This window comes from Lissotriton vulgaris, chromosome 5 (genome assembly GCF_964263255.1).
Source record: "Lissotriton vulgaris chromosome 5, aLisVul1.2, whole genome shotgun sequence".
NCBI lineage: Eukaryota > Metazoa > Chordata > Amphibia > Caudata > Salamandridae > Lissotriton > Lissotriton vulgaris.
Genome location: NC_141693.1, coordinates 1,315,579,326 through 1,315,606,139, shown reverse-complemented (window position 1 = coordinate 1,315,606,139; position 26,814 = coordinate 1,315,579,326). Strand labels below are relative to the sequence as shown.

The 26,814-nt window shown below is 45.2% G+C and overlaps 1 protein-coding gene across 8 annotated transcripts in view; it reads right to left on the bottom strand.

Annotated features, from left to right (window-relative positions):
- Positions 1-26,814, bottom strand: part of ANKS1A (ankyrin repeat and sterile alpha motif domain containing 1A) — a 1,304,293-nt gene that overhangs the window by 508,032 nt on the left and 769,447 nt on the right. For all 8 annotated transcript variants that reach the window (XM_086923222.1, XM_086923220.1, XM_086923226.1 and 5 more), the window contains one exon: positions 15,061-15,707. In XM_086923222.1, the coding sequence (XP_086779348.1) occupies positions 15,061-15,707 (647 nt within the window). The remainder of the gene's footprint in view (positions 1-15,060; positions 15,708-26,814) is intronic.

Sequence of the window (26,814 nt, the reverse complement as noted above, 5' to 3'; positions counted from 1 at the left end):
TGGCCACAATGTCCAGGACCCACCTGTCCGATGATCGATAACCATTTTGAGTAGAATTTTGATATTTGTCCTCCAATTTTTGCATGAGATTGGGACAGAAGCGGTGGCAGGTGATAAGGCTCATTGTCGTTTATCCTTTCCGCGGTAGGCCGGTCTCCTCTTGCTTTGGGAATAATAATTGTTTTGTTGACCAAAGGATTGATAACGCTGTGTTTGATAGCATTGATTCCCCTGCCTGTAAGAGGACTGTTGCGTATATCCGCCTCGGTTAGAGAACGATCCACATCCTCTCGCTCCTCGAAAGGGCGGCTTACAAAATTGAATGGTGCCCAAGGATGTATCCGGTTTCTGTATCCTTTTTGATTGCCTGCAGGGCTTCTTCCACTTGCGGACCAAATAGAAACTCTCCGTCATAAAGAATATCCAATACCTTTGTTTGCACTTCTTGACAGAATGAAGTGGAGTGTAGCCAACCTTGCCTACGCAGGATAGCAGCACCTGCCAATTGCCTGAAGCCAGTTGAGGCCACATCAACAGCAGAATCAATAATCTCAGCCGAGATTCTTTCACCTTCCTGCAGGATCTTTTGCGCTTCAGACTTGGAAGGTTCTGGAAGTTAGTCTAAGTAAGGCGAGATATCTGACCACATTTGCCGGTCAGATCTGCCCAGGATGGCCAAAGAGTTAGCAGCTCGGACCGTGGTAGCTGCAATCGTTGAAACACGCTTGCCAATGGCATCCAGGCGCCTACCGTCCCTATCAGGTGGAGCCGCGATTGGAGATGAAAGGTTCCTAGATCTCTTTTGTGCAGCTTGAACGATTACTGAATCCAGTTTTGGTTGTCCTATAAGGCAAGCAGGGGACTTCTCCGGAGCCTTATACTTTTTATAAATCCTTGGCAGGACCGGAGAAATGGAAGCCGGGTTAGACATGACTTTAATCCCCTCCTTCCAGATGAAATTTATAATAGGTATAGACCTTCCTTGCTTCCTTGGGTGGTCTTTAAAATCATATAGGAAGCATTCCTGTTCTGTATGCTCCATATGAATGTGGAAGCGCTTCGTGGCCCGCTCCATTAAAAGGTGGAATCCACCTACGTCCACTGGAGATGAATCTGAAGTAGCCGGTGGCGAAGGAGAAGGAGAAGGAGTTTGAACCTGGTAATCATTGCACTCCGACATCAACGACTCGTTATCGACTTCTTCTTCTCTTTCTTCTTCGTCTGCAGAACGTTGCTCGTCCGGTTGATTGGATGATGCAGGTGGAAGAGACCTTGGAGGTCTGAGGTCAGGCAAAGGCGTCTCAACCACAGGTGTAGGAGGTACAGAGCCTGTTGACTCTGATGGCGGAAAACGCCTGTAATAGTCATCTAGCATGCTTTGAAGGTTGGTGAGCAATGCTATTGGCACCTAAACTGAAGGGACATTTGTCACAGTTGATGTAATTTGCACAGGCGAATGCTGATCTTCTTGGTCGTCCTCTTGATATTTTATATTCAATTCGGAAGGACTTGTCGGCGTTCCAAATGTTTCCTCAATAACAGAATCCTCCTCACTGTCCTCCGAATCCAGTAGCTTGTCTGTAACCTGTAGAAGTATTTTTTGCTGTGAAATATGCAGAGGAGATAAAGGTTCCAAGGTTGAACCACTTCTCTGAAGCAAAGACGGTTTTGGCGTCGACAGAAAAGCCGTAGACGGTGACCACACTTGCAAAGTGGTACAAGAAGATTGCTGTGGCGTCGACGGGGGCTCTACCAAAGGACTCGTCGACTTGGGTTTGGCGGTAGACGACAATGAGGTAGTCGTCGACGGTACAGTTATTGTCGTCGACAATAATGGCTCCGTCGACGGTGGTGTCTTCGTCGACGCTGTTGTCTTTGTCGACGATGGTGTCTTCGTCGATGATGGTGTCTTCGTCGACTATGGTGTCTTCGTCAACGGTGTGGTAGTCGTCGACGATCCCGTTGACGGTGGTTTCTTCGTCAACGGAAGAACAAGCGTCGACTGTGTCATTGACGGGATCTTCTTTAGTTTAGCCGTCGACGAGGCACCGACGATGGCAGAAGATGAAGACTCTGCCGTTGACGGAATAGGTCTAACAGTAACATAGACCATCGTCGGCGATGAAGACGCCGTCTACATAATCATCTCAGGCTTAGGAGAGGAAAAAGTTACCGTTGACGTAGAGTCGACGGAGATCTTCGTCGATAAAGGAGTCGACGACGGCGTCATCGACAACAGGGTCTGTTTCTGAGGTAAAGTCTTCTCAGAAGATGTTTGAGGTAACTTCTTTGTGTGTTTTCTTGGGGGCGTAGATGAACCACTTTTCTCCTTAACAGGGGGAGTAGCCTTAGATGTGGAAGGCCTGTCAAACCCCTTAGCAGGTTGTTGCTTCCTCGCAACCTTAGCCCCAGGAGAAGTTAAAACCTCATAAGCAGCTCTCTTCCTAGAGGCTGAAGCAGACCCAGAGGCAATACTTCCTACCTCAGAAGCAGGATAATACGAATCCTTGAGCTTTTGTAGCCACAAAAGCATGCGACCCTCTCTGTCCCGGAGGGTCTTATGAGGAAAGGTCCTACAGATCTTGCAGTCCTTCACTTGATGTTCAGGATACAGGCAGTAAATGCACTTCTTGTGGGGATCTTCTTTAAAAAGCCGGAGCTTACCACAAGAGTCACAAGGTCTGAATAGAGATTTCTTGGTAGACATTTTCAAAACCCTAGATTCCAGAAGAAAATAGAGAAGTACTAAGCAGAGCTCAGGGAGACTCCCTTCACACGGCGTGGGGTAGAGAATCTGAGAGCCTGAGCCTCTGGGCAGAACCTTCTGGTGGGTGCTGTCGCCTGATTGGCTGCAGTTTGGTCTATACAAAATGACTAGGATAGTCCTGAGTGTGGAAGTTTTTTCTCCTGTAGCTTGGGCTACTTTACTTCCTGGTTGGGAATTACTGGTTTTTACTATGATATTATGGAATATTATTTCTATTTTATGTACCGTGGGAATCCCAATCAGACGACGGGGAATGATTCAGGCATGTGAATCTATGAATGACACCCCTAATACTGGAGAATTAGAAATACATCATTCTGTCATGGTCATTCAATTTCTCAAGTATCTTGTGCGATGCAGCCATGACTTCAAATAGGAATTACAACAACAGTCCGAGTTAGTAGTCAAATCATAGGTAGGTAGCTCAATTATAAGGGTCGGTGATACAGAGTTCGATGTTTGCAAACGCTCCAAATTCTATAACCAAAGTACAGATTCCGGAGCGTATTTACAGAGGTGGGAAAAAAAGAAATCTCAAATCAAAGATTAGGACAAGACCCTCTATTTTTTAAATGTTAAGAAATGTAAAGGGTCGTATCTCACAATGTGTTACAAGTGGCTTTTGTTTTAGAGGGTTACCCCAATTGTCCTCTGGGTACTGGGACCGACACTATGTTCAAGCGGTTTTCTGCCACAAGGTGAGGATAGAAGGATACTCAGAAGAGAACTGTGTCTATCCTAATCCACATGTGTGCACCACAGAGTACAACTGAATCCTGACAAATGTCAGAAACAGGAGAGTGTGTAAGTGAGTAGATCAAGAGAGCAAGTTTTCAAACTAGGCATCATTCGCTGGGGGCTCTTATGCCTATGTCCAGATAGTTCATGTTCTTGTGTCTAGGCTGCACTAGTCATCTTGGAAGATGATCCTCTGATCCCGAGTGGGGAGATTCTCCTCAACTGCTTCCTCACAGCAAATCTGACAGCTGGGCCTCAACTCCAATAAGTCAGAAGCAAGTCGACTCTACTGAGAGCTGTTAAGCTCCAATATTTATTGGCAGTACAGCAGCTGCAATGATTCTACAGTTCTTGTTCTAGTTCTGGCCTTGAGAGTAATAGCAAGAAAGAGCTTTACAACCAGCAAACATGTGGATGTGGCCTAACAGCTAGAGCGGACGACCTTGAAGATGGGGAACCGGGTTCGAGTCACAGCAGGGATGTTTAATATCCTGTGATTCTGGGCAAATCACTGAATCTCCCTGTGCCTAACAAAACTAATGTGTTCATCTGTAGCGCAACTGGTGCTCATGTAAAGTGCTCTGATACCTTTGAGTCCAGTTCGCACTATATATAACTATTTAGTGCTCTGATACCTTTGAGTCCAGTTCGCACTATATATAACTATTTTTTTTTATTCCTAAGTCCAAGTGCTGAGATCATCTTCACCGGGGAACTAAGGTAGCAGCACATGAATAATATATATATATATATATATATATATATATATATATATATATATATATATATATATATATATATATATATATATATATATATATATATATATATATATATATATATATATATATATATATATATATATATATATATTGTGGGAACTATGGGAAAACGCTACTCAACTGCAGGTGCCAACACCATTCCATTAACATTCAGGATACTTTGAAATCAAATGAAAGGGCATACTTTAAACATTTTCTTCTAAGTCTAATCAATAAGCATTGTTGTGCACTTATTTTTGCCGTTCCAAATTGGATCACCAAATAACAAAGTGTCTATCATTATATAGGCAGACAATAACATGGTGACTACAAAATCACAAAATAGCCTTTTTGTGTCTAATTTAGCCATGCTGCACTGTCTTAATAACATTGACAAACAAAATAGGTCCAAACGGCGACACCTATTGGCATTCCCAATGATTGCTGTTCATTCTGACACTATCCTGGCAAAGGCTTCCTCTCATTACTACTAGTCTGACATCCAAATACAGCAATAATTAACAGAAAGATGATCCTTTGATAAGGGCCTTCCATGCGCATTAACATGTGTTGGTTTTTTTTTAGTACCTTTCGATCCTTTGGAGCTAGAAACAATTGGGTTTTTTGGGCCAAAAACTGCAAATGATGAATTATGCGGCAACAAACGTATATTTATGGGGACAATGCCGCAGCCTCAAAATCATGATTTCAGTGTTCTCGCTTCACTTGTGCACAAGAGCGCAAGAAACACACCTCGTCCCATCTGACTGAAGCCCCTTCGAGCCGAGGAAGGTTTGGGCAGTGTGCCAGTGTGTTGGGCAAGCATGTGTAAGAACGCTGTACCCCCCAGATTCTGGCCACTATAGAATGTGCCCACTCACATTCCTACTGTGGAATTTCAAAAGGAGTATCTGCATGGCAGCTGCATCGACTTGAAACAACAAGGATGACTCCATATAGAGAGCACCAGTCTATATATGTAGAGTTCAATTTAAGCATTAGTTAATCTTCAGAAAGCTCTGCCCCAGCATACAGGCATCTTCTCAATGATGGACACAAACTCCGATAGGTCATCAGATGTTTATTATGCTCAGGCAGGATTCACTAACTCTGGTGCAGCAGCAATTGCACCGCTCCAGGGTGGTTCTAGAGTGCGTGCAGCACCTTCAACCAGTGCTGGTATTATCAAAAGCAATTTACATCATGCTAGTTTTACAGTCCTATTAGATTAATGAAGATGCATCTACAACTTACAGGATGCCACATATTATTTGATTGCCTGAAGGTGTCATGGCATGAATCCACTTGGTAGCACTGCAACTAAATATTTCAGCATTAACGCCTAGTATGGACCATACTTGCAATACTAATTCACCTACAGCAACACCACTTATTGACACATCTTAGTTAGCATATAACACCAGAAAGGAGTAGTTTCTGTCCTTTAACTCCAGTTCTGTAGTAGGAGTATCTCTGTTATAGTCATAATCTAGTGAATAGTCCCGCCCATGTGCGTGGACCCCGGAGCAATCAAAAATAATCTCTTAAGTAGTAAAAAAACTGCAGAACTGCAAAGACACTTAAGAGAGAATTTAAAGACAGATAATGCAGCCTATATCCACAGGCTACACTGTCCAGTACTTTAACTAGAAATTCCACCAAAAATCCACACAAACAGCACAGCCTGCCCAGTTTCCTCGATAGAGAAACTTGCCTCTACCAGCAAAAGCCTCTGGAATGATAGAGAGGAAGGTATGGACAGACAAGCCCCATAGGCTGCCATTATGTGGCTTAAACAGGATACTGTGCCTTTAAGAGAACTTTCCAGAACTTCTCCCAGTATAAGCAGGTCCCTTTTACTTTCAGTTCTTTTTGAAGGCATAACACGCCAGACCTGTAGCATTCCTTACATGAATATCTTTCTCCACCGGGGAGGAGGGCGGGCGCTTATGACTATAACAGATACCCTTACTACAGAACTGGAGTTACAGGACAGAAACTACTCCTTCTGTAGTAGGGGATCTCTGTGTATAGTCATAATCTAGTGAATAGAATGGCAAGCCCATCCCCACACAAAAGCGGCGGTGGAGAACGAAAATTAACACCACTATTGTGCGAACAGATTTCGCAGCAAAGCCTGCCCAACCTGAGCGTCTGCCCTGGCATCAGTGTCCAGGCAGTAATGCTTAGCAGAGGTATGGACCGACTTCCAAGTGGCCGCCTTGCAGATTTCTGCAATTGGAACATTACGGAGCAAAGCAGTCGTAGCAGCTTTGCCCCTGGTGGAATGAGCCTTAGGTTTACCCCATAAGGTCTTATTAGCTTTTTGGTAACACAGCTGTATGCAGGACACAATCCACCTAGAGATGGGCTGCTTAGAGGTAGCAAGACCCGTCCTGACCGATCCATAATTGATAAACAATTGGTCTGACCTACGAATATCTTTGGTCTTATCCAGATAAAATTTCAACACCCTCCTAACATCCAGGGAATGTAAAGACCTTTCCGCTGGAGATGAAGGATTCTGAAAAAACGTAGGTAAAGTTATGGTCTGGTTTACATGAAAATCAGAAATAACCTTGGGAAGAAATTTAGGGTGAGTACGCATAACAACTTTAGCAGTATGAAATACAGTATAAGGTTCTTGGAAACACAACGCCTGAATTTCACTCACCCTGCGGGCCGATGTAATGGCCACGAGGAACGCCGCCTTCCAGAACAGGTGCTGCAACAAAGCCTTATGAATAGGTGCAAATAGGTGCAAAAGGCTCCTTCATCAATCAGCACCACATTCAATTCCCATGAAGGCGAAGGAAGCCGGACAGGAGGGAACACTTTCTTCAAGCCTTCCAAAAAATCTTTGATCACGGGGATCTGGAAAAAGGAAGTCTGTGAAGGGCATTTTCTGTAGGCAGTCAATGCAGCGAGATGAACCTTAATGGAATGAACATTAAGGCCACACTGCGCCAAATGAAGAAGGTAGGAAGGATGACGTCTTCCTTGCACGTCGTCGGGTCATAGTTCTTGGACTTGCACCAGATACAGAACCTCTTCCACTTGTAAGCATAGGAAGTCCGAGTGGAAGGTCGTTTAGCCTCCTTCACTATGTCCATGCAATCTTCGGGTAGATTCAAATGGCCATATTGCACTATCTCAGGAGCCATGTCGCCAAACTCAAAGACGAGAGGTTGGGGTGCAACATCTGACCCCTGAACTTCGTGAGAAGGTCCGGCCTGCACGGCAGCCGTATGTGAGGAAGGAGAGACCGGTGAAGCAGGTCCGTGAACCACCACGGGCTGGGCCATTCGGGGCAATCAGGATCATCCGCGCCCTGGACCGGACCAGCTTGATGAGCACCGCCGGAATCAGAGGAATGGGTGGAAAAGCGTACAGAAAGCTGTTCGACCAGTTGATCCATAGCGCATTCCCCAGCGTCCCCTGCTGGTAGTCCCTGGAGGCGAAGTCTCGGCATTTGCTGTTTTCAGCAGTGGAAAACAGATCTATGTCTGGAGTCCCCCACCTTGCGAAGACTTCTCCTAGTACCTCGTTGTTTATGACCCATTCGTGGATTCGTGGATCAGTCTGAATCAGTCTGCTCAGTGCGTCCACCTGAACATTCTGCACACCTGGCAGATGGGTAGCCGTTATCGTCAGTCCTCCGGCCAGAAGCCAGTGCCAGATTGCGTGCGCCTCCTGCGACAGAGTGCGTGATCTCGAGCCCCCGTGCTTGTTGAGGTAATACATCGTGGTCGTATTGTCCGTCTGTACAAGCAGAGAGTTGGTCTGAAAGGACGGATGAAAGGCCTTCAGCGCCAAGTGAACAGCTCTGAGTTCCAGGAAATTGATGTGATACGTGGACTCCATCGGGGACTACGTTCTTCGAATCTGTAAGTCTCCGGAGTGCACCCCCCAACTGTAGAGAGAAGCATCCGTCACAATAGTCTGAGTGGGAATGTCCTTGTGGAAGGGAACCCCTCTGAGTAGATTCTCCGCTGAACACCACCACTTCAGAGACTGAAGAGCATGCAGAGACAGTCGTATCTTGTCGTCCCAAGACCCTTTCCTCTGATCCCACTGATCCTCCAAGCACTCCTGCAACGGTCTCATGTGCAGCTGTGCGTGTGGCGTTAGGAAGATACAAGAGGCCATCGATCCCAGTAGAGTAGACACCGTCCTCACTGTTGTAGATGGAGCGGTCATAAGAGCCTGAGCCTTCCGAAGGAGTGATAATCGTCGCTCCTCCGAAGGAGACACGCTTGCTGACAGCGTATTGATGGAGGCTCCCAAGTACTGAATGCCCTGGACCGGCGTCGAGACAGACTTGGACATGTTGATGTGCAACCCCAGCTTGTTCAAGAGAACGCACGTCTTCTGGAAGTGTGCTTAAGCTTCCGAGAAGGAGGAGGCCTTGATCAACCAATCGTCCAGGTACGGGTAGACAAACACCATGTTCTTCCTTAGGTGTGCTGCTACCACTGCCATGCACTTCGAGAATGTTCTTGGCGCAGACTTCAGTCCGAATGGCAGTACTGTGTACTGATAATGATTGGCGCCGACTTGGAATCGCAGGAACTTCCTGTGTTTGTGTGCAATGGGCATATGGAAGTACGCATCTTGTAGGTCTATAGCACATAGCCAGTCTCTCTGTTGCAACTGAGGATAAATCTGATGCAACGACAGCATGCAAAACTTCTCTCTGCGAATCCACTTGTTTGCCTGTCGCAAGTCCAGAATGGGCCTGAACTCGTTCTTGTCCTTCTTGCGAACCAGGTAGAACCGAGAGTACAGACCTCTTCCCCTTTGAGACAGAGGTACGTCTTCTATCGCCCTTTTCCTTAACAGGATATCGGCCTCTGCCTGGCTCTCGTGCAGCTGACACTGTGCGCTGACCGGAGGAATTGGGTTGGTGAACCGAAGAATGTATCCATTGCAAACAATATTCAGCACACACTTGTCCAGAGTAATTTTTCTCTACTCTGCCAGAAAAAAATTTAACGCTTTCCCCCACCGGACTGGGTAATGGATGCAGGGGAAGTAAGCGCTCAGGGCCTAGACCCGGCCGGGTCTTTGGTTGCTGTTGCCGACTGTTGGCCGCCTCTGCCTTTCTGGCGCTTCTGGAACGGTCTTCGGAACTGCTGCTGTTGTTGCTGCTGCTGCTGTCCCGAAGCCTGGCCACGCCCTCTGCCCTGTCCACCGAACGGTCTCTAGAACGTGCGGTAAGATTTCTTGGTATCCTTGGGCTTTTCTAGACCCACAGCCGGGAGTGTTTCGACCTCCGCCTTCATGCGGGCCATTTCGTCATCAGCATGTTTTCTAAACAGGGTTTCGCCAGAGAATGGTAAATTGGCAACCCTATGTTGTGTGTCAGGCTTCAGCGACGTGAGGCGGAGCCAGGTGTGTCTTTGCTGGTTAATCCCATGGCAGTAACCATGCACCGCCAGGAGAGAAGTATCGGCTGCAGCACTGATGACCTGATTCGCCACCAACATCCCCTCATTCAACACCTCTTGGAAATCTTCTCTCTTGTCACGAGGCAGGTGTTCCACAAACTGCTGTAGGGATTCCCAGATGCCTCGGTCATACCGTCCTAACAAGGCTGTGGCACTCGCTGCTTTCATGGAAGTCGCTGACGTCCCACAAACCTTCCTCCCCGCCAAATCCAGCCATCTAGATTCCTTATATGGTGGGACTGTGGATGACTGAGTGGTGGCATGCTGCTTTCGAGCCGCCGTCACTATCACAGAGTCTGGCGGAGGTTCCACCCTTAGAAAAGCCGGATCCGAGTCGGGAGCCCGGTATTTCTTCTGTGGTCTCGAGTGGGCCGCCTTAGTCACCGCCAGGGTGGGAAACAGGTCCATGGTCTGATCCTCCAGGCCCGGTACCAGTGGTAGTAATGGCCGAGACAGATGTTTCTGGTGCAGCGTCTCGAAGATCACCGATGTGTTGGGCATAGGTACCATCAACGAGATACCAAATTTTGCTGCACCCCTCAACCGGACATCATGAAAGGACACCAGATCGTCAACCGGTGACACCCTTTTCTCCGGTGACCCGACAACGTCGGTGAATAGTCCCTCGTCTCTGAAGACCCCGTATGGGAACGGGACCTGCACCTCCTGTGGCGTCGTCTCAACCGCGTGGATGACCTGTTGTGACTCCGCGATCGCTCCCTCCTCCTGGAACGAGATCGCGATCTCCCAGTTCGTGGACGCTCCACAGGCATGCGTGGAGACGTCTTCCGTGGCCTATCCTGGGGTTTCGGCTTAGGCGTCCCCTTAGGTGGTGTAGGGAGGGGAGGCAGCGACACCGACCTCAGCGGAGCAACAGGAGGTACCTCCGGCCGAGGGACGAGCCGATGAGGCGGAGGTGGTGGTGTTGGTCCTGAAGACTGAAGCGGTGGAAGAGGAGGATTGCTGGGAGGATCCTCCTTAGGTATAGGTGGAGGAGGTGGGGGCGTCTTCGGCCGAGGTGGTATATAAACCACCGAGTACACCGAGCCCGGTGACTTCTTCGGAGGAGGGGACTGTGAACCAGCCCCTCCAGTCGGTGATCGCCGTCCCCGGCGTTCTCCTCCAGATCCAGCGTGACTTCTGGCGCCAGAACTCCTTCTGCGCCGCTTAGGAGAGTTGGAAAGTCCCCGAGACGCTGATCTCTTTTTTCTCGATGCCGAGCGTCGCTTCTCCGGTGTCGAATGTCGTCTCCGTGACTCCGGCGTCAAACGCCGCCTCCGCGACGTCGAGCGCTTCTTCCTAGACGCCAAACGCCGCCTCCGCGACGTCGAACGTTCAGTCCTCGACGATGAGCGTCGACTCCTTCTCGACGCCGACCGCTTTCTCGAGGTCCTCGACGTCAAGGATCCCCTCAACGCCGACCGTCTTCTCGACGGCGACCGGCGGTGTCGCCTTGACGGCGAGCGCCGACGCCTGGCGCTCTTTCTTCGACGTCCATGGCTCAACGCTGACGTCGACGACGTAGAATCCGTCGACATCGATCCTTCACACCGTCTCGACCCGGAGCCCCAGGGAGATGGGGAACACACCGTCGTCATCCCTCTCGACGTCGTCGTCGATGCAATCGACGCCGATGGAGACCGGGACCTTTTGCTGGGCTTCCTGCCTCTGGGGAGCCCCCCAGAGGCCTCAGCAGAGGCAGAGGGAGCCTTCCCAGCCTGCCCAGACCCACCTGCAGCCTGAAGTTGTCTCTCCTCTAGGCCTTGAAGCCTGATTTTCAGCCTTTCTCTTAGGGTCCTTGCTGAAAAGTTCTGGCAGATGTCACATTCTTAAGGGGCATGTGCAGCAGGGAGACAGAGTATGCAGACGTCGTGTGGATCCGACTTGGACTTCTTCCTTCCACATTCTGGGCACTTGTCGAAGAGTGCAGGCATTTTAGAGCCCTAAAAAGCCTGAACAAATACACAGAAGTGAAGAAAAACACCAAGCACACAAACTGAAAACACTTTTAAAACCAAAAGTGCACAAAATTCCAATAAACCCTTGAAAAAGGTAGAGCTCAATGCTCCAGGGTCCTGTTAGCAGGAGCCGGAAAAAAAGAACTGAAAGTAAAAGGGACCTGCTGTGCATTCTGGAATACTGGGTGAAGTTCTGGAAAGTTCTCTTAAAGGCACAGTATCCTGTTTAAGCCACATAATGGCAGCCTATGGGGCTTGTCTGTCCATACCTTCCTCTCTATCATTCCAGAGGCTTTTGCTGATAGAGGCAAGTTTCTCTATGGAGGAAACTGGACAGGCTGTGATTTTTGGGCGGATTTTTGGTGGAATTTCTTGTTGAAGTACTGGACAGTGTAGCCTGTGGATATAGGCTGCATTATCTGTCTTTAAATTCTCTCTTCAGTGTCTTTGCAGTTCTGCATTTTTTGACAACTTAAGAGATTATTTTTGATTGCTCCGGGCTCTACGCACATGGGCGGGACTATTCACTAGAATATGACTATACACAGAGATCCCCTACTACAGAACGAGTTATGCAACTTCTCATTCCAGCTCCCCTCAACTGTAATGCCACAATATGACCGCAACCACAAGACCACATCAGAACGGTTCTCAAAAACCTGTCAGCATCAGCAACGTCAAACACTCGGAATGGCTCAAGTAATTCCAAAACACCAGCAACACTAACTTTAGGCAAATGATCAGTAACTCATTCACAATATTAACACTATGCTTAAGTACCAAATATAAATCCTCTGCCACATTAAAATGCCACAATAGTAACACCATAGTAATGTACCATCCCAGAAACATACAGTTTAACCACCAACACACATACAACCACAAACTAATTTAGAGTAGCTAAGATACACTCTGATTTTGGATCCCAACAACTCAACCACAGTAAAAGTTACATACTAACCACCAACATTTCAGCTAAACGTGTAAATTGATCACCCTGGTTTGCAATTACATCCCTTCAAGGACAATACATGGTGAGCCCAATTTTACGCAGTAAACACGTTTTTGATCCTCACTATTATATATTGCACTCAATCCCTTGCCTTAAACCGCGCTATTCAATTTTTAACTAGGTTTAAATATTATAAAAAGCTATACAAAAGAACTATTGGAAATGAAAATAATTTACTCTAGGATACCATAGATTGGGGATAAAGGTGGCAGTAGAACGGGATCTCAGTAGTGAGAGGTAGAACCATGATGCACGGAGTTTGCCAGTTAACTTTAGATTTTTCTTTAAACTGCGCCCTCAAGAAATTGTCAACAAGGACAAATGTGAAAGTGAATTGGCTTATACAAATGGTCACACACGGAATTTTGAAATGTCTTAAGGCGTTAGGGTGCCTGTGGCTGAGATTGTGGAGTGTAACCAACAAGTTCCACGTTTTATAACGCTGGTCGTTAATGCACTTGATAGAGAGATCTGTGTGCAGTCTAGTGACAGGTGTAATATGCAGGCCACAGATTCGTACTATATGTAGGTAGCTACATATCTATGCTTTATTTGCAGAGATACTCGAGTTACATGCAGGTCTCAAGTTACAATCCTTGTAATATAGCTTTGTGAGTGATGGCCAGTCATGGAGCTTCATGCAAACTGCAAAACATGAAAAAATGAATTTAGAACCCTACTTTTTTGTTATTCCAAAGCAGCTAACATAGACTCTTCTGGGTAGTGATACAACATTTACTTCTAGGTGCTATAAAATAGTCATTGGTGTAAATACTCTTATAGACAGACACAATTGACATTCTTACAGAGAACGCTTATCTCTAACATACAGCGCTTGGAAAAGTTTTTTAAAAATCATGTCCTCAAATCAGAATATCTCTTAAGCATTGGTAAACTGTCAGCGAAACGATTTTCTTTGATTCCTCAATGGCATTGGCATCCAGCTAGCTCCCAGCCAGACAGACTCGAACAAAAGGAGTGCTGATGCTCCTTTATATTGGCATTAGTGCTGGGCCCAGCTGGGACTAAAACAAGCACTGGCAACGCCAATAGCTCTGAGATTGATGTACTAATGCATGCAGCATTAGCACATTAAAGTGAAACAAACAAGAAAGCTCAAGAAGGATGGAACAGAGAGGGCTATAATCATAAGTGGAAGAGGTGTGGCGCAGCAGACAGGGCGACTGACTTCGGAACCCAGGGGCTCACGGTTCAATCCCCGGCACCGGTAGCATATCAGCCCAGCACCATGTGACTCTGGGCAATAGCTCGCTTAATTTTCCAGACGGCCCCCAGCGCCTTGATACCTTCGGGTAATTGTTTGTGTTTTACGATTACTGGACATTTACATAAAGTCGCTTCTTAAGCAGATCAATGCAAGCACTTGACAAGAAGCGGAAGATAGACCCCAATAGCCAATAGCATGAGAGTGTACCTCTCATTCTATTGGACGGAGACGAGATGTGATTGACAGACTTAAGCCCATGGCTTAAAGGGGCAGACTCAAAGGTGTATAGCTTTACCAACAGGTAGGCTTGACAGCTGTGCTGTCAAAACACAGACCTAAACCGAGAGCTTTCTAACCACACCGCAGGTTGGTGCTCAGAGCACAAAACACACAGAGTGGGTGCTACTGAATGTGTCCCAGTGTCAGCATATTGCACCAGAGCACAGTCAGCAAGATTCAGTGCAGCAGCCAAGTTGCAGCTCAATAATAACTGCCAGATTTGGAGTCTGGCTGGGTCCCTTTGTATTTTAGCACAGCATACATCTCCAACAAATCATTTATGGCAGCAAACCACACAGTGACTAGCTAAAACATGAACATAACAATTGCACTTTTAAGTGGTGGGACCAACAGCACATTCAAAGTGGCAGTGTTGCTTTCGGCTACTTACTGTAACACATGAATAGGTCATATTACCATGTAGCAATACCAAGTGGTAATATTAACAACCAACAACTTATTCACTACAGCGACACTGAATAGGTAGAATGATACATTCACTGAATCATTACTGGGACTGCAAACTAACACAATACATAGATGTATTACCCAATACATACTAGCCAGAACGTCAATATGTTAGTGGCATTTAAATTCCTCATATGCAGCTCACCATAATCAATGCCAATAAAGAACCAACTCTAATAAATCATCCACATCACTTCAAACAAAAGCACAAGGCCACACCCGACAATTACTAACATCAATAACAAGGCAGAGATGTTTTGGCATTCTACCACAAAACAAATTAAATCATGAGTCAAACAACACCTTCAAGACCTCAACATCAAAGAGCACTGACGCTGTACGTCAAGTCACGCAGTATAGACTGCTTGGGCTGGTACCTCAGACATGGCTCACACTTACCTCATCCCACTCAGAGGTGAAGGACGGGGACTTCTCCAGTCGTTTTTTGCCAGCACTACAGTTGGATAGAGACTCGCTCCGGCTTCCCAACACATCGTCGTCTGTGGGCGAGCAGGTCAGGAGATCAGAGTCTGATTTGGACAAGCTACGACTAAGTCTCAGCTCCATTTTGGGCCTATTGTGCTGGCCCATACACATTGCCCCATTTAGACCATCCCCATTCTCGTCATCGTCCTGCTCCTCCTCAGGTCTGGAAGGCTGCTGAAGTCCTACATCAGTCACTGATGTTTCTGTATCCGAGAGGCTCAGGCTGGTGCGAAGAACAGAAGTATAAAGAAGCTGCTTTAGCGGCTCCGGGGGACTCTGAGTCTGTGTGAAAGCTGAAGGATGCGATTCAGAGCCCTCCATTTGCATGGCATAGGCGTACCCCAGACCAGAGGCCGTTGTTAACCCCTCCGAGGACCCTTTACTCATAGACGAGAGAAGTCTGAAGGGGTCTTCTTTGATTTCACCCACTGGAGAAGAACCATGCAAGAGCCCCGAAAACTGCTCCAGCAACTGCGTGTCATCCGAACTCCCCGGAGAGTCCCGACTTCGGTCACTGCTGCTCGGCCTCCGCTGGTTCAGGTCTTCCGATGAGATGTGAACTAAGGGAAAAATACAGCAACATTACTTAATAGACAAAAAAAGGGGAGAAACAGACACGGCAGGTTGAGGCACGGAAGAGGAGCAGCAGAAATAAGAATTCAGAGGAAGAAAGAGGTTGGGTCGAGAAACACAGGAATTGGGCGAGAGAAACAGGAACAAGACAGACAGAAAGCGTACTGTAAATTTAAAGACATTGAACTTGTTGCTCGAGCCTAATCTCAGTGATTTATGCCGCTCAGCAGCACTTGTTGCTTGACGTCTGTTCACACAAACAGCCTTGTGTCTGGCTATAGATGGCTGGGATACTGCTCAGAGGGCGAAAGGGGAGGGAGAGGCTTCTGGAGTCGCCCATAAAGGCCAAACGGTTATTTCGAGTCATATCCACTCCCTCGCACTGCGGTAGAGCTCAGCGGGGGGGAGGGGCCGGAGGGGGGGGGGGGGGGGGGATCTCTGCAGATCCCGTGGGTGAGGGGGTGGGCCTGGTAGAAAAAGAAAGCACCTGTAAAAAGTAAACTACGGAGCGATTTACAAGACAAGTAATTCATCAAGCAAAAAAAGAAATCGTGCAGAGTCCACGAGAAAAATGTTTATTCCAAAGAGCTTCACTCTCAAAAGCTTTGAACAAGCTTTACATTCTAAAGACAATGCCTGCAAAAATATCTTAAAATGCATTCCCCATTTCAGATTCATCAGGATTACCAGCAAATTTCAAGGTGAGGGCAATCGGAACATATTTTTAGCATGTTCGTTTTCATCAGCCTCTTCTACAATGCACCTTGGGAGTTGTAGTCCATATATATATATACATTATCCACAGTCAGAATGCGCGATAAGAATTTTTCACCTGAAGATGCAAATTTACCATTTATTATAGATTCTATGCTAGTCTTCCATGTCCGTCTTAAACACTTAAAACACTACACTGCAATAAATTTTTACGAGGCACAAACCCCTAAACACCTTTAGCTCTTGATTATCACTGCAAACCCCTCAACTGCTCAGGTTTTACTGCCTCCTTAATGGGCCTCTTTTTTAATTTTAGGTTTGGGCACAAGCTGCTTAAGCAGTCAGAACTTTCATTTTCCATAAAAGGTATCCAGGCCAACTTTTCGTCCTTTCTTGGTAAACAGTTTAGGTACCCTAGAGAGAATAGAGTTTTTTTTTTTTTTTAAATGGTAGGGAAAAAGTGCTGTGCAGAAAAGTGTATGCCAAAGGCTCCCCCCCCCCCCCCCCCCCCCCCAACCCCCAAATAAATGGCACCAACAAAAGCTTTTCTATGCTAAAATCACCTTACTATCTTCCTGGAAAACAAGAGTTGTTAAAAATCAAAACAAATGTTACCACAGTTTTTTTCCACGTAGTAGTAGATTATTCCTTTTTGGTTTCTACCTACTTGCAGTTTGCATCGTAAACAGGTGTGAAATCTACTGGGTAACTCAGAAAGCTATACACTGCTTAAAAGTAGACAAACGTCCAAATTGGGCAAGGGGTCATTTGGATAGATCGTTAATCATTTTATCAACAAAACTAATTGTTGAAATACAATTAATAATTAAAGCAAGCACGAAAAACAAAAAGAGGACATTGTCTTAATCTGTATTTTTTCTCTTCAGGGCAGATTTACAAAAGTAATACCTTTATGTACATAAGAATATTTTGGTAGCAGGAATACAGTGTTTGTTGGTTGTTGAAAAACAAGCAATACCCAGTGTCAACAGAACTGTAGTCTATAAATTGTAATTTGTAAATTGATACTTGTAAAGCGCACTACTCACCCGCAAGGGTCTCAAGGCGCTTGTATGAATACCGCTGTGGAACCCATCCTGCCTTTCCCTGTGAGGCGTCCACTCCTGGGCACCCCCAAGGTGGAGGCCAGGCATCCTTAGCCTTGTGGGGGCCGTTGTGGAGATTAAGCAAGCTATTGCCCAGAGTTGCAGAGTGGGACTCCATGATTGGAATAGGCACCGAGGCGAGAATTATCAGGCCCGTGGAATTTGAGCCCAAGGCCCGCCGAGGCGGGGAATTGAACCCTGGTCCCGGGCTAGACCTCTGCATCAGAGTCTGCCGCTCTAATCATTGAGCCACACTTCTCCAGTCTATAATGATTTCACTGTGTTCCAACTATGCAGCAAGTCATATCTTTAAATCTAATTAATCAAAAAATGGGTATTAAGGGAACTTCTAAATTTTTTTAAATGTGCACAAGATACTGAGTTTAGGAATAGTGGTTATCTGTACAACTCTGAACTTGGGATTAACCATAATATAGGGCATTTCGCAAAATGTGTTCTTTATTGTACAATGGATTACATTTATAAGATCAAAAAGGTGAAAAATTCAATTGACACCAAATGTTTTACTACTGTGTATTCCCACACTTCTCTCTCTAAAAACGGTACCCCACTTGTGAGGCTGAGCCCATCACCCACAACACTAAAGGCCTGAAAATGCAACGTGGATACATAAAACTTTTGCCATGAAAATCACATTTTCCAAACATGTTTGTGACATGAAGTTTCGGAATCTGTGGTTATCTCAACATTCCTGCTACCCAGCATTCCCACACATACGCTGACTACAATACTAAAAAAAGAAGCATTGGCATAGCCAATAGGTCTCGCCTTTGGAACCTTATAAGTATTTAGTTATGTAGTACAATATCTTTGGTGCAACAACATCAACTGTTGCATGTCTAAACACTTATAAGGTTCCAAAGGCGAGACCTATTGGCTATGCCAATGCTTGTTGGCTAGGTTCGCACCATAGAAATACCATATACTTACATCTATACAGAAAGAGGAACAATAGGAAAGGCATACAAAATATGGCTTCTCCTCCCTGTCCAAAATGTAAAAGCTTATATTGACTCCAGCCAACCAAGTCCACCACCCTCTGTGCTTTTTCTCCATTCGCTTGTCAAAGTTGTACTCTCTGATCTCCATCAAAACAGAGAGCCAGTGGTGGACAAACAACCTCTCAGAAAGGCCTGTCAGAGCACTGGAATATCGTTATGGTGCAGCAGTAGTGGGAAACACCTTTTGTTACACAGTTAGCAGTGAATAATCACATTTTGAGTCAGTTATTCACAATGAGAGCCATGCATAACATTTGCTCTGACTTACATTGACTTATGCAAGCTGTAGCTTCTAGCTAGAACAGTTCAGGCTTGTATGGTACAGCTGAAGTAATGCTTTTAAAATCTTCCTTGTATGGTTTTGAGGGCACACCACAGCCATCATATGAAATCTATCTTTAGATTACTGGTACCCTTTTAGGACATATTACATTGGCCTTATTAAGAAGTCATGTACACCAATTAGAATTAACCATTGCTACTATAGGGCAGAAAGCAAGCATACGGAAGTGTTTAGCTGCCTCCTAGAATTCCGAGACAAGTATGCCCATCCATCAAGTCATAAAAAAATGGGCGACCACAGGAAAAGATGGACATTTCGACAGCAGGCATTCAAAAAACGAGTAGTTACTATGAAAATCCACTTTGTTATACCTTTAATACAACTATATTTGCTATGGGGATTTCTTACAGGGTCTTCTAACACACTCGAGTTTCCTCTAAAAGCAATTTCCAACTCGGCCAGAGAGAATTTTCATATTGTTGAATCACTCATCGAGCCCAGACCTGCTAGATCTGTATCCGAAACCATTGTAGCACGGTGTAATGATCTAGACAATAAAAAAAATAAATATATATATATATATATATATATATACATATATCTGTCATTGTGGTGTGGGAGCTAAGAGTCCACATAATGCCAATGGTCAGGGCAGTAATTGTTCTTGTTGTGCACACTCACTCAGGGCAATTATTGGCAGGTGTTTTTTCCCATTTGTAAATATATTTATAAATTAGTTTACAAACATTAGGAACCTAGCGGTCCATGGGAATGATCTTAAGGGGAGCCTACATATTTGAAATGTAGGATGTCAATAGGGTGAGTGTGGCAAGATGATATGACACACACAGAGTGACAGTTGCAGTGTAGAATAACCACCATAACTGGCAGCACTTTCTATTACACTACTGTTGTTTCTATGCGGTAAGTTCAAGGTTTTAATTTTATTACTTCCATTGGAACTCAGATTAACAACAACAGAAGGGAAGGAAAACTGCATCAACCTTGCCGGGATTCAAACTCATAACTGGCAGCTCACAGCAGATCTCAGCAATGAGCATTAACTAACTTAGCCATACTCGTACAAATCCAAGTCACTGGACGCATTTTACTTCTCAAGTGGATGAATCAAAAGTCAATAATGCCTTCATAAAAGGGTAATAATGAGACCAGCCAGTTGCTTGAGTAGCCCATTTTGTTGCAGGTTTATACCCGAAGAGCAGTAGCCCTAATAAACTAATCATATGAAGTTTGACTGGCCAAGTTGTTTATGAGAAGAACACCTAACTTATCTAAGCCTCATTGTTCAGAAAGCCCTTTTTTTTTTTACTCTGCATGTTGCCCCAAAAGATGCAACAGCATCTTTTGCTGAAAAGGCAGTGCATGTGCTCATGCTTAACAAGCCAGGGAGTGGTGCGCACACGCTCTCTAAAAGGAATTTTTTAAAAAAGCATGACAAATGTGAGTGCGTGCGCATGCAGCCTGCTCTTTTTCAAAGCACATACTCGTGCTTGTGGTGCGCTGCTGTGCACTCCCGCAAGGCGTATGCGGCCACAAGCACGAGTATGTGCTTTGAAAAAGAGCTGCACAACGGCTAAATGTCTCCTGCAACGCATGCGCGCGCGTAGGCGAGACCTAAAAACATATCAAAGTGACAAGAAAGTCACCAAATCAAGGGTCAATCAGAAAGATTTTTGGGCACTTTTAGGGTGGGGTCAGGGCAATGTTTGAGCAAGCAGTCCATACCCCATTATTTTTCCCGTTGATAGAAATAATCTCTGGTATTTAGCTAGTGGACTGTCTGCCTCGATGGGCATAAGGCCAAATTGATATTGGTAGGCGTCGGGTAAAGGGCGTGGGGGGTTAAAAATTGTGGCTACCCCCTTAAATCTTTGATGGGGGGGGGGGGGCACGGTGACAAAAGGCTGCTGGTGCGGGTCGGAAGTGACCTAATGCATGGGCTATCCTTGCCCATCCCTTTTTGTCAAGTGGGCTTTCTCCTTCCAAGTGGGGTCAGGCAGGGCAGAGGGAGGTGGGGCAGAAAGACGTATGGGGGCATTTTGGGGTGGGAGAAAGGCCCAATGCCAGGTTGCAGCACCGAACCCCATCTTTTTATTTTTTCTTTGGTGTCTAGTGTGATCTCTGCCCCTTCAGAGAAAGAGTCCAATGCTCCTCGCTGCTTTTGTGCCTTTTAGCTTAATTTTCTCACTCTTTGACTGTGTGGTCTCTTGATTTACAGGTTTAAACATATGGTTCTCTTCCACTTTTCTCAGCTCTCTTCTTAAGCTTAAACTGCTCTTTATCGATCTGTTTGTTCTCTTTTTTGCACTATTGTTTTGCTGTTTTCATACCTTTTTCTCCCTCTGTTTGGATTCCCATGAGCTCCTTACTTTTCCTGCTAGCCGTAACGATCCTTAGCCTGCTCCACACATCCTGTGTACTACTCCATCCTCAAGGACCTACTTAATTGCAGGCGCATGCAGAAGCTGAGCCAAAAGCTAGGAAGTTGCTGCAAGTCCACGCCCTACCTGCACCCAGCACCAGGATTCATGGTTCCGCCCCACCTCACTGCAGCCCTAATACGACCATCCATGCTGTCAACCCAAGATGCCGCTCACTACACTGTTGCCACATCACACCACAAAACACCAATGGGGTGTTCTCCAGCGCCACCATGCACTTATCCGGCAATCCAATATCTTACTCACCTCACACCAGACATCCATTGCACCATGCACCACACTATCCTGTCCTGCATACTCCTCAACAAATGCTCTCTCACCAAGCATGCAACTAAAGTTTGGATGTACCTCCTGAAAACTAACCGGATATGCTCTTCCTCATGGAAACCTGGCTGATCCCCTTATCTGCCGCCGTCATCTCCACAGCCATCCTTCCTGGCTAAAAGATCACCCACCAGACAAGACCGGTTACACAAACCCAGAGGTGGAATCCTCATCTTCAAGGGCTCCATCAGCTGCACCACCACCCAGAGGTAACACCCAGCAACAAGAAGCACCTAACCTATAAAGTCCACATTGCCATCAATTTCACTCTGACCAGCTTTCACATCTACCGACCACCTGGACCACACCGTGACTTCTCAAGCATCGTCGCAGACCTCATCACACCCATCTAGCTTGACTCAAGAATTCATCTTTCTTGGAGGGTTCAATTTCCACCTACAAGACCACATCGACCTAAACCTATTGGACTTATTGATTCTGTTGAACCAGATATTTACCACCTTCAGTGAAATCACGGTAAATTAGGCAAAATCTGTCTCCTGGTCACAGCACGTCCTGAACAGTTTCCCCATCCCCCATCCACACACCACTGCAGATCCAACAATGCCAAACCAACCCACTGAGACAAACAATGTCTCAGAAAAAGCCTGCATCGCAAACTCATGGAACACAGTTTTGCTATCAGCAGCAGCCTCCCTGACTCCATCTCCTATTTCAATGCCTGGATCACCACCTGCTCCCTGGCGTCTTTGAAAGCCAACATAACTACAATATTCAGACTGCAAGGCAGCTGATTCATGGAAGAGTTCAGGATAACCAAACGGCAATGCAAGCAACTGCAGATGTGGTAATATCCAGACAAGAATGACTTTAACATCTTCAAATCCAAACTCATACTTTACCAAAACAAAATCCAAGCTACAAAACGGTCTTTACCTGCAGAGCGCCTTGACGCAAGCACCAAAAGCAGCAAAGAGATCTTCACCATAATGAAAAATTTCATCTCCCCGCAGTCAGCCCCAATGGCATCACCTCTTCATAGGACCTCTGCATCAAACTGTCCCAATTTGTCTGTGACAAGGGTACTAGCTTATATGCCAACTTAAACCCCCAACTCGAACCCATACTAACAGCTTGGCTAGCTATCACCACAGAATAAACCATATCCAACATCTTTTCCAGGGCCCATTAGGATCCTTGCATCAAAGAACTGCAACCCATCAACTCAGTGCTCACACCAATCCTGAACACCTCCATCACAAATGCAGCCTATCTGGATCCCTGGAAAAAAGCGATGGCACTCCCCCGGCTTCAAAACACCTCCAGAGACCCAAGAACACTAGTCAATTACAGACCCATCTACCTGCTACCCTACCCAGCCAAAGTCCAGGAAAAGCTGATGAACAAATGACTAGCTGACCACCTTAACGAAAACTATTCTCAATGCCACTCAATCTGGGTTCAGACCTAAACACAGCATGGAAACCGCTCTCATTGCTGCTACAGATAATATCCAAATGATCATGGACAGAGGAGACACCGCAGGCCTCATCCTACTAGGCCTCTTCGCAACATTTAACACGGTATCCCACCCCATCCTTAAATAATTTTATGAAACGGACATCAAAGGACCTGCACTCTGCTGGACATTCTGATTGCTGTTGGACCGAATGCAGTCTGTCAGTGCAGCCCTGTATTGTTCGGACGCTCACAACCTAATCTGTGCTATACCGTAAGGATCATTTCTCAGTCCGACCCTTTTTAAAACTTACATGACACCCGCTCACCTGCATCATCCGCACCCACAGAATCAACATCCTATCGTACAACTATGATGCATAGCTAATACTTTCCTTCTCGGACAAAAGACCTAGCATCAGAGCCAAGTTCGCCATTTGCATTACTTTCGTCATCGACCGTATTAAAACCAATTGTCTCAAACTTAACACAGACAAGACATAAGACCTGATCTTAGGCAAAAAAAGTCACTGAAGGACTCCATCTGGAGGTCCATAAGAATTCTACAGCGGTTCAGATCCTTAATTAAAAGAAAACATTTATGACTTTAAATGATCCATATCAATAATAAGAAAAAAGAAATGATGATTCAGTACCCTTCAGAAATTTTTCAAAAATATTTTTCTTTAGTAAGAAATATTTGTGTACAGATATACAACAATAAAAAAAGTGCTCCAAGAATAACACAAACATGTCAAAAACAAAGACGAACTTTAGAGTAAACATGAATAATATTGGTGGCAAAAAAAGAAAAAGTTATATAAAGTGACAGGTTTGTAGTCTCACAAAAACAAAGAACACTCAATGATTCCTTTGAGTTTTTGCCAGGGAAGGCGTTAATGGCGTTTAGACCAGATTCATTTAACAGGTCATCATCAGGGCAAAACATATTAAGAGCAACTGTCCGTCGTTCAAACTAGAACAAGCATTTGCAATGCAATAGGTCTCGCATTAGGAAAGTTTGAGCTATTGGTATTGTAAATGACAATGTTTTTATTTATGTGTTGGTTTTGAAAATAGCGAAATTAAGAGCTTTGTCGTTTACAATGCCAATAGTTTTAACTTTCGCAAATGTGACACCTATAGCATTTGTAATGCAATATGTGTTGTATTTACGTGACTAAGATTGATCGATATTACAAATAACTATGGCTTTTCATTTTTTAAAATAATTAATACTTAAATAAAAGTTATTGTAATTTATAATGGCAATAGCTTAAACTTTTGTAAATAACTTTTGAGAAGATTATGTTCAGTGTATTTTATTGTGAAGAAAATCTAAGAACAGAAGTGAAATATTAACATCTTTTTGTGACATTTGTAATAAAGCTTGAAACATTTAGAGAACATATTTGAACAAGTTGTTGTTGAATGGTTGCACAGATTGATGCTGTGGTGGCGCGGAGTGATGCTGTGGTGTTCAGTGATGATGTGGTAGCACATAGTGATGTTGTGGTGCCCCCGAGTGATGCTGTGGTGGTGCTGAGTGATGCTGTGGTGATGCAATAGATAGATAGAGTGAGTGCGATAGATAGAGGGCGATGGATAGAGTGAGGATTGATAGATAGATAGATAGATAGATAGAGTGTGAGCGATAGATACACAAATAGAGAGAGGGCGATAGATAGACAGATAGAGAGAGGGTGATAGATAGTGAGGGCGATTGATAGAAAGAGTGAGTGCGATAGATAGACAGATAGAATGAGGGTGATAGATAGTGAGGGCGATTGATAGAAAGAGTGAGTGCGATAGATAGACAGATAGAATGAGGGCGATAGATAGAATGAGGGCGATAGATAGATTGAGGGCGATAGATAGATAGAGTGAGGGCGATAGAGGGCGATAGATAGTGAGGGCGATAGACAGACAGATAGATAGATAGATAGATAGATAGATAGAGTGAGGGCGATCGATAGATAGAGTGAGGGCGATCGATAGATAGAGTGAGGGCGATCGATAGATAGAGTGAGGGCGATCGATAGATAGAGTGAGGGCGATAGATAGAGTGAGGGCGATAGATAGATAGAGTGAGGGCGATAGATAGATAGAGTGAGGGCGATAGATAGATAGAGTGAGGGCAATAGATAGATAGTGTGAGGGCAATAGATAGATAGTGTGAGGGCAATAGATAGATAGAGTGAGGGCAATAGATAGAGTGAGGGCAATAGATAGAGTGAGGGCAATAGATAGATAGAGAGAGGGCGATAGATAGATAGATAGATAGATAGATAGATAGAGTGAGGGCAATAGATAGATAGAGAGAGGGCGATAGATAGATAGATAGATAGAGATAGATAGATAGATAGATAGATAGATAGATAGATAGATAGATAGATAGATAGATAGATAGAGTGAGGGCAATAGATAGATAGAGTGAGGGCAATAGATAGAGAGAGGGCGATAGATAGATAGATATATAGCTAGCTAGATAGAGTGAGGGCGATAGATAGATGGATAGAGTGAGGGCGATAGATAGAGTGAGGGCGATAGATAGAGTGAGGGCGATAGATAGAGTGAGGGCGATAGATAGAGTGAGGGCAATAGATCGATAGAGTGAGGGCGATAGATCGATAGAGTGAGGGCGATAGATCGATAGAGTGAGGGCGATAGATAGAGTGAGGGCGATAGATAGAGTGAGGGCGATAGATAGAGTGAGGGCGATAGATAGAGTGAGGGCGATAGATAGAGTCAGGGCGATAGATAGAGTGAGGGCGATAGATAGAGGGCGATGGATAGAGTGAGGATTGATAGATAGAGTGAGGGCGATAGATAGGTAGAGTGAGGGTGAACGAAAGATAGCTAGCTAGATAGCTAGATAGAGTGAGGGCGATAGAGTGAGGGCGATAGATAGGCAGATAGATAGATAGATAGATAGATAGATAGATAGATAGATAGATAGATAGATAGAGTGAGGGGGATAGATAGAGTGAGGGGGATAGATAGACAGATAGATAGAGTGAGGGCGATAGACAGACAGATAGATAGATAGAGTGAGGGCGATAGATAGGTAGAGTGAGGGTGATCGAAAGATAGCTAGCTAGATAGCTAGATAGAGTGAGGGCGATAGAGTGAGGGCGATAGATAGGCAGATAGATAGATAGATAGATAGATAGATAGATAGATAGATAGATAGATAGATAGAGTGAGGGCGATAGATAGATAGATAGATAGATAGATAGATAGATAGATAGATAGATAGATAGATAGAGTGAGGGGGATAGATAGAGTGAGGGGGATAGATAGAGTGAGGGCGATATATAGAGAGCGATAGATAGTGAGGGCGATCGATAGATAGAGTGAGTGCGATAGAAAAATAGAATGAGGGCGATAGACAGATAGATAGAGTGAGGGCGATAGATAGAGGGCAATAGATAGATAGTGAGGGCGATAGATCGATAGAGTGGGGGCAATAGACAGACCGATAGATAGATAGATAGATAGATAGATAGATAGATAGATAGATAGATAGATAGATAGATAGATAGATAGATAGAGTGAGGGCGATAGATAAATAGAGGGAGGGCAATAGATAGATAGAGTGAGGGCGATAGATAGGGTGAGGGCAATAGATAGAGTGAGGGCGACCGATACATAGAGTGAGGGCGACCGATAGATAGAGTGAGGGCGACCGATAGATAGAGTGAGGGCGACTGATAGATAGAATGAGGGCGACCGATAGATAGAGGGCGACCGATAGATAGAGT